At 45.4% G+C, this 12,569-nt stretch overlaps 1 protein-coding gene across 2 annotated transcripts in view; it reads left to right on the top strand.

Annotated features, from left to right (window-relative positions):
• MAP3K15 (mitogen-activated protein kinase kinase kinase 15) overlaps positions 1-12,569 on the top strand; it is a 70,561-nt gene that overhangs the window by 16,498 nt on the left and 41,494 nt on the right. For both annotated transcript variants that reach the window (XM_068144747.1, XM_068144746.1), the window contains exons 2-3: positions 8,122-8,261; positions 10,033-10,056. In XM_068144747.1, the coding sequence (XP_068000848.1) occupies positions 8,122-8,261; positions 10,033-10,056 (164 nt within the window). The remainder of the gene's footprint in view (positions 1-8,121; positions 8,262-10,032; positions 10,057-12,569) is intronic.

Genomic DNA, 12,569 nt, shown 5'->3' with positions numbered 1-12,569 from the left:
GGCTGCAGAGGGACTGTTTGCAAAGGCCTGCAGGATCAGGATGAAGGGGGCAATGGATTGAAATGAGACAAGAGCAGATATAGATTGGATGTGGGGAACAAGTTCTGCACCACAAGGGTGGTGGAACACTGCAACAGATTGCCCAGGGAGGTGGTTGAGGCCCTATCCCTGAAGATGTTCAGGGTGAGGCCGGACAAGGCTGTGGCAACCTGATCTAGTGGAGGATGTCCCTGCTCACTGCAGGGGATTTGGACTAGTGAATAAGGAAACCGCAAAACACAAAAATAAATGACAATTTAGGTTACAGATCAACCCCTAGAACTGACAGTGTTGCTCACCTGCTGCACTTTGTTCTGTTCCTGTTAACTAAAATGCAGTTTCTTGGGCAATTTAAATTTTGGAGCAAATGGTTATTTTTATGTTAAGGGATATGTGAAGTGGCAAGTGTCAAAAGGACAAAGCCAGGCTCTGCTCAGGGTTGTCCAAGGACAGCACAATGGGCAACTGGTGCAAGCTGGAGCAGGGGAGGTGCCACAGGAACATAAGGAAAAGCTTTTTCAGTGTGAGAGTGCCAGAGCCCTGGAACAGGCTGCACAGAGAGGTTGTGTCTTCGCATTACAAACCTGCCTGGAAGTGTTCCTGTGTGACCTATACTAGGTGTGCCTGCTCTGGTAGGGGGGATTGGACTGGATGATCTTTCAAGGTCACACTCTGTGATCTGTGTAAATTATTACTATTGCACAAATACTTCTCATAATTTAGAGAAATGAGTAGTTGTGCATGCTGCTTTCTCCTGAGTTGCACCAAATGCTACTGGAGCATGAAAAATATGTCCTGGTTCTATTTTTAATTTGTATTTCGAGTAGCAGAGGGCAGATGAAAGATGCAATGTCTGGGTACATTTGTAAAGCAACACCACAGCACTAGCATGATCAGTGGCTGTAGTATTTGTGTCCTCTTGTGGAGTTCCTTGTAGGAAATGGGGACTCAGAGAGAATTACGACAGCCAGAGGTGAGCACTGTCCCCTCAGCCTTGTCTGTGCTGTTTTTTCAGGTGGTTTTCTGCCTTTCCCTCTAATCCTGAGTGTCAGTTTTGCTGGATGGGAATTGCCAGCACATTTTACAGCACTGGATGTTTGTAAAATAGCCTAAGACTAACATTTTCAAGTGTTGTTTCCAAAAGCTGCTGTTGAAAATTGAAAGAACAAAAGGTGAGCGGTGAGAACTGATCTCATGAGCAAGACAACTAGTGAGGGACTTTGTAGGATGTCAGGGAGTGATAGGACTGGGGGGAATGGAGCAAAGCTAGAAGTGGGGAGATTGAGATTGGATGTCAGGAAGAAGTTCTTCCCCATGAGGGTAGTGAGACACTGGCACAGGTTGCCCAGAGAGGTGGTGGAAGCCTCATGCCTGGAAGTTTTTAAGGCTGGGCTGGATGTGGCCTTGAGCACCCTCATCTAGTGTGAGGTGTCCCTGCCCATGGCAGAGGGGTTGGAACAGGGTGATGCTTGAGGTCCCTTCCAACTCTGACAATTCTGTGATGCTATAAGAAGTTTCTCTCTGGTTATAACTAAAGTAAGTATTTAAAATAAATCACCTTGTTGCCCTGCAAGTGTTGCATAATGACCCTCAGTATGATCTGCTCCATGACCTTCCTCGGCACTGAGGTCAGACTGGCAGCTCTGTAGGTCCCTGGATCCTCCTTCCAGCCCTTGCTTCCTCAGTTCCCTGGATCCTCCTTCTGTCTTTTGCTTTCTCATCTTCTCTGTTCCAGGAGAGGAAGCATTGGCACCCCCTCACCTTCAGAGCTGATGGCCTATGGAAGTTGGTGATTTTCCAAAGGCAGGGAATAGATCATACTGACAGGTGTGTAGTTCTCCAATGGTGTGAATGGAATGAGGCACTTCTGTGACCTACACACAAACTCCAAGTGTACCAGCTTTCTTATCTCAACTTTCAGAATGTAAGCCAGGCTATAGCTTTGCTGTGGCAGTTCTGACCCTTCAGGCAGCTTAAAAACTGCTTTATTTTAGCTTTTTGCCTTTGGAACCAAAACATTTTTGAGCACTCTAAAGAGTGTAGGTGTGTAGGAAGGAGGAGATGCTTTGCTGGGCTACATTAAAGGACTCTCTAGCCTGCATCCAAATGCTGTGATTAGAAACACACTTGGAAGTTGACTATTTTTCCTCGTCTTCTTCCTCCTCCTGAACATGGATGTCTTGTTTTCCAAAGAAAGGCAGTGGGTCAGCTAAATGCAGCCTGTGAAGTGCCAACTGGACTACTTTGCTTAACACCCCTGTTCCCAGACTTCCCTCTGGAGATGGGACACTGCCAGTTTTAATGTTTGTGTGCTAAGTGGAGCAAAGCAGCCTTCCTAATTGTTGGTAATGCTGCCATACAGGGGAAAGGCTCATCTCAATATAGCAAAGGTTTTTTTGTTTCCTAGCAACACCAGGACTTTGTATTTGCTTGATCCTTTCAGGGAATTAATGAGTGACTTTCAGTCAGTAGTTCACTGAGGAATGCTGCTTCTGCTCAACTAAGACATAGTTAAAATTACTTCCTCAGCACTCAGTATTCATACAATCACAAAATGGCTTAAGTTGGAAGAGACTTCAGCGATCATCTACTCCAATTTAAATGTTTTGGACTTTTCTGTTTTCATTGTAAATAGTAGCCAAATACAGTCAAAATTACTTCATATGTATATCTAATTATGTATTATGTCTGCAGGATACCAAAAATACTGTCAATTTTTCATTCCAATTATCATACAATGGCTCAGGTTGGAAGGTGCCTCAGAGATCATCTACTCCAACCTCCCCACCATGGGCAGGTGGGGCAGGCACTACACTCAGCTGCTCAAGACCTCACCCAACCTGGCCTTCAACACCCCTGGGGAAGAGGCATCCACAGCTTCCCTGGGCAGCCTATTCTGGAGTCTCACCACCCTCCTCCTGAAGAACTTCTTCCTAAACTCCAGTCTAACCCTGCTCTCCTTCAGCTTCAAACCATTCCCCCTTGTCCTGTCTCTAGACACGATCAGGAAAAGTCCCTCTGCAGCCTTCCTGTCGGATCTCTTCAGGTATTGGAAGTCAGCTCTAAGGTCCCCCTAGAGTCTTCTCCTCTCCAAGCTGACCAACGCCAGCTCCCTCAGCCTATCCTTATAGCAGAGGTGCTCCAGCCCTTGGATCATCTTTGTGGCCTCCTCTGGACTCACTCCAGCAGCTCTGTGTCCTTCTTATGCTGAGGACACTAGAACTGGATGCAATACTCAGCAGGGCAGAGTAAAGGGGCAGAATCCCCTCTCTTGCCTTGCTGGCCACACTCCAAGTTGGTTTATTTTCCCTTTTTCACGACTCTGTTCATGAGATGTGAATAAACAAGAAAAACATCCTTCTCTTTAATCTTTTTTTTAATGACTGAACAAATATCTCAGTGAGAAGTAATTAGTCTTTTTTAATGCAGATTCTTACTTCTGTTCTTATGTCCATTTAAAGCTTCTGCTGCTCCCTGCCAGCAGTCAACAGAAGACAGATTTCAGTTGTAGACCACGACGTGTGGCAATGCACTGTGGCAGTGAAATGTCTCAATAAGCTCTGTAACGGATGATTGCTCACATTGTGTTGTAAGATGTAGTATCTGTGTGCTACATGAACACATTGTCTGAATTATCTTACCAGGATAATGGTTTTGATTTCACAGCACTCCACCTCCAGTTCTGGGCCCCTCAGTTTAGGAAGGATGTTGACTTGCTGGAGCGTGTCCAGAGAAGGGCAACAAAGTTGGTGAGGGGCTTGGAACACAAGCCCTATGAGGGGAGGCTGAGGGAACTGAGGTTGCTTAGCCTGGAGAAGAGGAGACTCAGGGGTGACCTTATTGCTCTCTACAACTACCTGAAGGGAGGTTGTAGACAGGCAGAGGTTGGTCTCTTCTCCCAGGCACCCAGCACCAGAACAAGAGGACACAGTCTCAAGCTGTGCCAGGGGAGGTTTAGGCTGGAGGTTAGGAGGAAGTTCTACACAGAGAGAGTGATTGCCCATTGGAATGTGCTGCCCAGGGAGGTGGTGGAGTCACCTATTTAAGAAACTTGTCTGCAAAGTCCCCTGGGTACCAGCCCTCATGAACCAAGGGGTTCAGGAGGGTTGGACCTACTTCAGACAGGAGCTCTTGAAGGCACAGGAACTGGCGGTTCCCACGTGCCGGAAGGCAAGCCGGCAGGGAAGGCGACCGGCCTGGATGAGCAAGCAGCTCCTGGAGGATTTAAGGGGGAAGAAGAGGCTGTATCACCTTTGGAAGGAGGGGAAGGCTTCTCGAGGTATGTTCAAGGAAGCTGTTAGATTATGTAGGAACAAAATTAGGGAGGCAAAGGCCCAGCTGGAGCTGAAGCTGGCCACCTCAGTCAAAGACAATAAAAAGCATTTTTATAGATATATTAACAATAAGAAGAAGGGCAGGAAGAACCTGCACTCCCTATTGGACCTGGAGGGGAACACAGTGACTGAAGACGAGGAGAAGGCTGAGGTCCTGAACACCTTCTTTGCCTCAATTTTTACCAGCAAGGCAGGAGTTCAGGACGAGTGGTCTCCGGAGCTGGGCGTTGGGGTCGGGGAGCAGTGTAATACCCTGGAAATCCATGAGGAGTTAGTTCGGGACCTGCTGAGCCACTTGGATATTCACAAGTCCATGGGACCGGATGGGATCCATCCTAGGGTGCTGAGAGAGCTGGCAGATGTGCTAGTTAGGCCACTCTCCATCATTTTCCTCCAGTCCTGGCTCACAGATGAGGTCCCAGATGACTGGAAACTGGCCAACGTAGTCCCCATCCACAAGAAGGTTCGGATGGAGGAACCTGGAAACTACAGGCCGGTCAGCCTGACCTCAGTGCCAGGGAAAGTGATGGAGCAGATTATCCTGGCGGCAATAACTGCGCACCTGAAGGATGGCCAAGGGCTCAGGTCCAGCCAACATGGATTTAGGAAGGGCAGATCCTGCCTCTCCAACCTGATCTCTTTCTATGATCAGGTGACCCGTCTGGTGGATGTGGGGAGGCCTGTGGATGTGGTCTACCTGGACTTCAGCAAGGCCTTTGACACCGTCCCCCACAGCAAACTGCTGGCTAAGCTGTCAGCCCGTGGATTGGACCATTACACTCTGTGCTGGGTTAGGAACTGGCTGGAGGGCTGGGCCCAGAGAGTGGTAGTGAACGGTGCCACATCCAGCTGGAGGCCAGTCACCAGTGGTGTCCCCCAGGGATCAGTGCTGGGCCCTGTCCTCTTCAACATATTCATCGATGATCTGGATGAAGGGGTAGAGTCAGTCATCAGCAAGTTTGCAGATGACACCAAGTTAGGGGCAGATGTTAGTCAGTTAGAGGGTAGAAAGGCTCTGCAGAGGGACCTCGACCGACTGGACAGATGGGCAGAGTCCAATGGGATGGCATTCAACAAGTCCAAGTGCCGAGTGCTGCACTTTGGCTACGGCAATCCCATGCAGAGCTATAGGCTGGGGTCGGAGTGGCTGGAGAGCTCCCAAACAGAGAGGGACCTGGGTGTGCTGATCGACAGCCACCTGAATATGAGCCAACAGTGTGCCCAGGTGGCCAGGAGGGCCAATAGCATCCTGGCCTGCATTAGGAATAGTGTGGCCAGCAGGAGCAGGGAGGTCATAGTGCCCCTGTACTCTGCTTTGGTTAGGCCGCACCTTGAGTCCTGTGTCCAGTTCTGGGCCCCTCAGTTTAAGAAGGACATTGAGACACTTGAGCGTGTCCAGAGAAGGGCAACAAGGCTGGTGAGAGGCCTTGAACACAAGCCCTATGAGGAGAGGCTGAGGGAGCTGGGATTGTTTAGCCTGGAGAAGAGGAGGCTCAGGGCTGACCTCATTGCCCTCTACAACTACCTGAAGGGTGGTTGTAGCCGGGAAGGGGTTGGCCTCTTCTCCCAGGCAACCAGCACCAGAACAAGGGGACACAGTCTCAAGCTGCGCCAGGGGAGGTTTAGACTCGAGGTGAGGAGAAAGTTCTTCACCGAGCGAGTCATTTGGCATTGGAACGGGTTGCCCAGGGAGGTGGTTGAGTCATCAACCCTGGAGGCGTTCAAGGGGAGATTGGACGTGGCACCTGGTGCCATGGTCTAGTCATGGGGTCTGTGTTGATAGGTTGGACTCGATGATCCTCGAGGTCCTTTCCAACCTAAGTGATACTGTGATACTGTGATACCATCACTGGAGGTGTTTAGGAGGAGACTTGATGGGGTGCTTGGTTGCATGGTTTAGTTGATTAGGTGGTGTTGGGTGATAGGTTGAACACGATGATCTTGAAGGTCTCTTCCAACCTGGTTTATTCTATTCTAAAAACACTCTATAGAAGCCCTAAAAGCAGTCCAAGCTCTTAGACTTATTATTTTTCCTCCATAGTTGGGATTTGATTATAGGTCTGCTTGCTAGTTTGTCAAGACTGTTATTTTATAGATCATCTGTGTTTTCCAAAATTAATTTGTAACCATAGAATCACAGAACATTAGAATTTGGAAAGGACCTCCAAAGGTCATCAGGTCCAACCCCCCTGCCAGAGCAGGATCACCCAGGGTAGTCTGCACAGGAATGCATCCAGGTGGGTTTGTAAAGTCTCCAGAGAAGGAGACTCCACAACCTCTCTGGGCAGCCTGCTCCAGGGCTCTGTCACCCTCGCTGTACAAAAGTTTCTCCTCATGTTGAGCTGAAATATTCTGTGTTCAAGTTTGTGTCCATCGTTCCTTGGCTTATTACTATGCACCACCAAAAAGAGCTCAGCCCCCTCCATTTGACCCCTACCCCTCAGATATTGATAAGTATTGATCAGATCCCCTCTCAGTCTTCTCCACACTAAACAGCCCCAGGGCTCTCAGTCTCTCTTCACAAGGGATGTGCTCAAGTCCCCTAATCATCCTCATAGCCCTCAGCTGAACTCGCTCAAGTAGATCCCTGTCGCCTCTCAACCTGGGAGCCCAAAAGTGGACTCAGTATTCCAGGTGTGGTCTCACTAGGGTGGAGTAGAGGAGGAGGAGAACCTCCATTGATCTGCTGGACACACTTTTCTTAATGCTACCTCTTCTTAATGTTACCTCTTCAGAGATGTAGGATTTATTGCTTAGCTGCAATGGGTCTCTGGAACCTATTTTGAATGTTGAAGTCTCCTGTCATTCCAATGCCAAGGCTTCAGTCTTACAAATACTTTGGATTGAAGTTCATCCATCTATCCCTTAGCAGTGAAAGCAGACAGACATGCAGATAAATACCTTTGAAAATCCCTAAAGCAAAATTTTCTTTGGTAGTATAGGGGATCTCAGGATCAGGGGAGCATACTCAGTGTTAAGTGTCCTCTTCTCCAATTATCTCTTCTTTTTGTATTGTTCTTTAGGCTTATTTGGGAACCACATGGGGTTGGACTAGATATCTTTTGAGGTCCCTCCCAACCCCTAACACTCTGTTGACTCAGAATCTTTTGCCTGTATCTCAGCTGTTGTGTATAATACAGGGCATTTATCTTTACTTCTCTGTGTAGGTCACCTTCCATGCAGTGGAAGTCTTAATCTGGCTACTTGTGGTTGAATACCTTCATTCCTTCACTCCTGACCTTGGATATCTTGCCCGTAGTTTTTAGAGAGTCACAGTCATTTCTTTTTCTGCTGTTCAGGAATTTCCTCTTCTCCAAACCTCAGCCTCTTAAGACAAACTTGTTCTTGAAGTTGTCCCTAATTTTCTGCTAGGTTATTATTCTTCAGGTTCCACCTGAAGGTCTGGAGCTTTCCGCAGGCATATCAGGCTCCTAGGCCTAGTTCAGAGAGCAGTTGCACAAGTTTTTCTTCACTCAAGGTGTTGTTGATGTCGTGGTTCCAAAGCCTCAAACAGAATTCATAAACTCTGCCTTCCAGTTTCTGTAACACTGTTAATTTCCTGAGTAGATTCTTATCTATGAATGGTAAAACTGACCAAAGGATAATTATCTGAACATATTGGGGGTTTTGTCTGTCCTCATGGATGTGCAATTTCAGGGTTTATTTTAAAGAATAAAACTGGGTTTAAGATGATGCTTTATTTCTTTCTTTATTTTAACACTTTCCTCCTCTCCCTCTCTCATTTCAGATGTTGCAGTTGTGGACATGAGTGATATTTCCAAGCAGCCATCACTGTTCTACCACCTTGGAGTGCGGGAAAGCTTTGACATGGCTAATAATGTCATACTGTACCATGACACTGATGCTGACACTGCTCAGTCTCTCAAAGTAAGATTCTCCTTTCAAAATCTGCTGCATTTTTTGGAGATCTATGTAAACAGTGATATTTGTGTTGTTTGTTTGGGTTTTTTTTCTATGATTTTTCTGATAGCTAAATCATATTCAGAGAAACAGCTGCTAGCAAAAATGGTAATTACCAGAATAACAGAAAAGCTTACCTATAAGAAGAGATCCATAGTATGGGGCTGATTTTATTTCAGAAGGTTAGACCTGGGAGTGAGAATGCAGATCTGATTTCTTCTTTCCTTCCTTCCTCAGTTTCAATTAGAGTGCATGTTAGAAAAATGTGATAGCCTCTATAACACCACCACTCAAACCAGTACTGGATTGCTCCTGCTCCAGCAGCACTTCTGTCAGATGATATTTGTGTTTTCTGGGTGCTGAGTAGCTGACACTACAGAATCTCCTATTTATTGCTCTTTGAAGATAGGAGATCCTCACCATATCATTTTACAGGCCTATTGTTCATTTTGATAGTAGGATAACACATGCTGTACTCTTCAGTCCTGAAATTGCTATTCCAGGTGCCAGTCATCCATCATGGATGTTCCTGTCTTTCTCAGTGCAGCTTCTCTTTGCTTTACATCATATTTAGCTTCTTATCCAATGTATCATCACCCACCACTGCTTTTAATTTTCTTGCTACCTTCACTGCAAGCAGTGTCCTTTAATGCCTTGTGATTTTTTTCCTAATTTTGAATTATTTCCCCTTATTACTCATATTTTTCACAGCACCAATGTCCAAAAATCCTTTATGGAATTCTCCAAACTGTCTTGATACAATAAGAATATGATGTTTAATCTTAAATTTGCATGTTACTTGATACTATAAGCATATTTAGTTTAATCTTAATTTTTTATGGTACTTGACACTATAAGGATATTGTTTAACCTTAATTTTGTATGAGCCTTCTCTTTTCTCAGAAAAGCTCTGTTTTGTCCCTGCTTTTCTGCTCTAAGTGTCATCAGTTTTACTCTAATGTGTCTAGTATCCCATGTGTTCTTTCCTATGGTGGTGCTCCACACAGATGTTTACATTCATGTTCTGTGTGACCTGGAGTCACAACAACTCAGAGCTGGAGGCTTTCATACTCTTTGCTCCAAAAAAGTGGTCCATATGTCTATGTGCTAAGGCATGCTTCCATGCCCTGCATGCTTCAGGGAGGAAGCATCCACAGCCTCGCTGGGCAACCTGTTCCAGAGTCTCATCACCCTCCTACTGAAGAACTTCTTCCTTAAATCCAGTCCAACCCTACTCACCCTCAGTTTCAAACCATTCTCCCATATCCTATTGCTAGACATCCTTGTGAGAAGACCCTCTGCAGCCCTCCTGTTGACTTCCTTTCCAAAGTAAACCCAGACTAAAACTTTCTTTAAAAGTTCCTTTAGAAGAGCTCCAGCTCTGAATGATTTTGTCTGACAGATGCCTGGAGTATGGGCAAATGCCCAGCCTGAGAAATCCAGTTACTGACAAGTACAATGTTCTTTGTATTCTGAGCACCTCTTCAAATAGGTTTCTTCTTTAAATAATTTTTCTTTACTAACCTGAGCTATTAATACTTTTCCTGATGATGTTTTGTCCTCTTACATGGAATTGACTGTGGGCAGGAAGTGTGGAATATGATGTGAAGAACACATCTGTAGGTGTGTGTATGTGTATCTATAGCAGTTATTCTCATTGGAAACAATCCATCATTCCCAGAGAAAAGGAATAAATGGTTTTATTATCCCTGTTTTCTTTTTTTTTTTCTCTTTTCAGGATATGGTATCTCAGAAAAACACAGTAAGTATTAAATCCACGTTAATTTTAAAACACAAAATGAAGATAACTCTGTTTGAGGTAATTAATAAAAAAGCTGCCAAGTATATATATATGCTCTGTGTGATTGAATGAAGGTTAAAATAGTAGAAATACCTTTTTAATTTCATTTTATTTCATAGAATACCTCAGGTTGGAAGTGACCTAGGAGATCATCTACTCCAATCTGCCTCCCATGGGCAGGAACACCTCATCCAGCCTGGCCTTGAACACCCCCAGGGAGGAGGCATCCACAGCCTCCCTGGGCAGCCTATTCCAGGGTCTCACCACCCCCATACTGAAGAACTTCCTGAGCTCCAGTCTAAATCTACACTCCCTCAGCTTCAAATCATTCCCCCTTGTCCTGTTGCTAGACACCCTCACAAAATGCCCCTCTCCAGTCTTCCTGTTGACTTCCTTTCCCCAAAGTGAAGCCTGATTGAATATTTTCCCTCAGTGTAAAGAATTTCCCCATTCTAAATCTGCCCTCCTCAAGCTTCAATCTATTCCCTCTCATCCTATCACTATAAGCCCTTGTATAAAGTTCCTTTTCAAATTCTGAAAAAGTGCCCTTAGAAATGTTATACCTGTAGGCTGATGGATTAATACATAACTTCAGAAATTCTAAGTCTCTTTCTCCCTTTATCACTTGTGCAAACATATATGTGTGTGATGCCTTAATCAGAGAATCATAGATGGTTTGCGTTGGAGGGATCTCCAAAGGTCATCCAGTCCAGCCCCTGTGTAGTCAGCAGGGACATCCTCCACTAAGTCAGATTGCTCAGAGCCTTGTCCAGACTGACCTTAAGTGTCTCCAGGGATGGGACCACAACTACATCCCTGGGCAACCTGTTGCAGCGTTTCAGCACCCTCCTGGTAAAGAACTTGTTCTTCATATCCATTCTAAATCTCCTCTGTTCTCATTTCAAACCATTGCCCCTTGTCCTATCACTTCAGACCTTTGCAAACAAGTCTCTCTGTAACCTTCTTGTAGCCCCCTTCAGGTACTGGAAGGCTGCTCTAAGGTCTGCCTGGAGCTTTCTCTTCTCCAGGCTGAACAACCCCAGCTCTCTCAGCCTGTCCTCATAGCAGAGGTGCTTCAGCCCTCTGATCATCTTCGTGGCCCTCTTCTGGACCTGCTCCATGAGGTCTATGTCCTTCCTGTGTTGAGGGCTCACTTTTATATGTCAGACAGCTTTGGCTACTCTGCTTCTTACAAACTCATAGATGTTATTTAGGAATGCAGAAGCTTCTTTCCCAAAATGAAAATATTCTTAGCCCTTAATGCAAGTGAAACCAAAGACGTAAATAAGGGTGAATCAAGATAAAAGGTAGTGGTTATTTTAGGCTTATTGTGACTTGCCAGCACATCTTACACAGTGATAAGGTTTTGTCATACCTCACCTCAGGTCAGTGGTGATTTTCATTAAACACTCTGAGGACTACTGAATTTGCAAAAGAAATCTTAAACTTCCATTTATTCCTCTCTGTTTCCCTACATTCACCAGATGCTTTTATTTTCTTCTGAGGAACATAGAGCAGAGCAAAGGTAATCAAATGTTCTTTGAGTTTGCTGATAATTTAAAATAGAACTGGAAGAGATAATGCAGTAGTCACAACAGTTTATTTCCAGCTGCTGTCTGTACTTGGCCACAGGACTGCACATAGGCTAAAGATAGATGAGTTTGAGCACATGAGTAAATCCAGGTCATTTTCCTCTCTGTCCTGGTGACCTTTGAACTGGTTTCACCTGTGGGGTGTGACCTGCATCTGCTATTCTGCAGCTCTATGAAGGGAAGCCTCAGAATGAGGCAGAGTTCCTTGTGAATTTCTAGTCATCAGTGGATGATCAAAAGAGAAGGCTCTGAGGAAACCTTATTGTGGCCTTCCAGTATCTGAAGGGGGCTGCAAGAAAGTTGGGGAGAGACTTTTTAGGGTGTCAGGGAGTGATAGTACTAGGGGGGATGGAGCAAAACTCGAAGTGGGTAGATTCAGATTAGATGTTAGGAAGTTGTTCCCCTTGAGGGTGGTAAGACACTGGAACAGGTTGCCCAGGGAGGTGGTGGAAGCCTCATCCCTGGAGGTTTTTAAGGCCAGGCTGCCATTGCCCTTCTGGTGTAGGACCTTGCACTTTGCCTTGTTGAACCTCAAGAGATTCTCCTCAGCCAACCTCTCCAGCCTGTCCACTCAGTTTGTTTCGATGTGGCATTGAAAATACAAACTAGAACTGGAAAAATTATTATGCCAGGTACAGAATAGAAGGAGAAAGACTTTAATAGTTCATTTTTCTTTAGCTGATGGGATGCCTGAAGATATTATCCCTGTTAATTGCTTTCAGGCAAGCTATTTAAAGGAAAATAACCTGGCTATTAAATCCAAGAAGGTTTATTATACTACAGTTAGGCCTGGAGGCCTGATGAATTATTTCCAGAGATTTAAATGTGGTTGGTTGGGATTTTTTCCATTAAATCCTGTAGCAGCCCTTATAGTAAGTAGAG

The sequence above is a fragment of the Melanerpes formicivorus genome, unplaced genomic scaffold (genome assembly GCF_026170545.1).
Source record: "Melanerpes formicivorus ecotype bairdi unplaced genomic scaffold, bMelFor1.0.p_v2 SCAF_11, whole genome shotgun sequence".
In the NCBI taxonomy this organism is placed as follows: Eukaryota; Metazoa; Chordata; class Aves; order Piciformes; family Picidae; genus Melanerpes; species Melanerpes formicivorus.
This window is presented reverse-complemented; position numbering and strand designations above follow the sequence as displayed.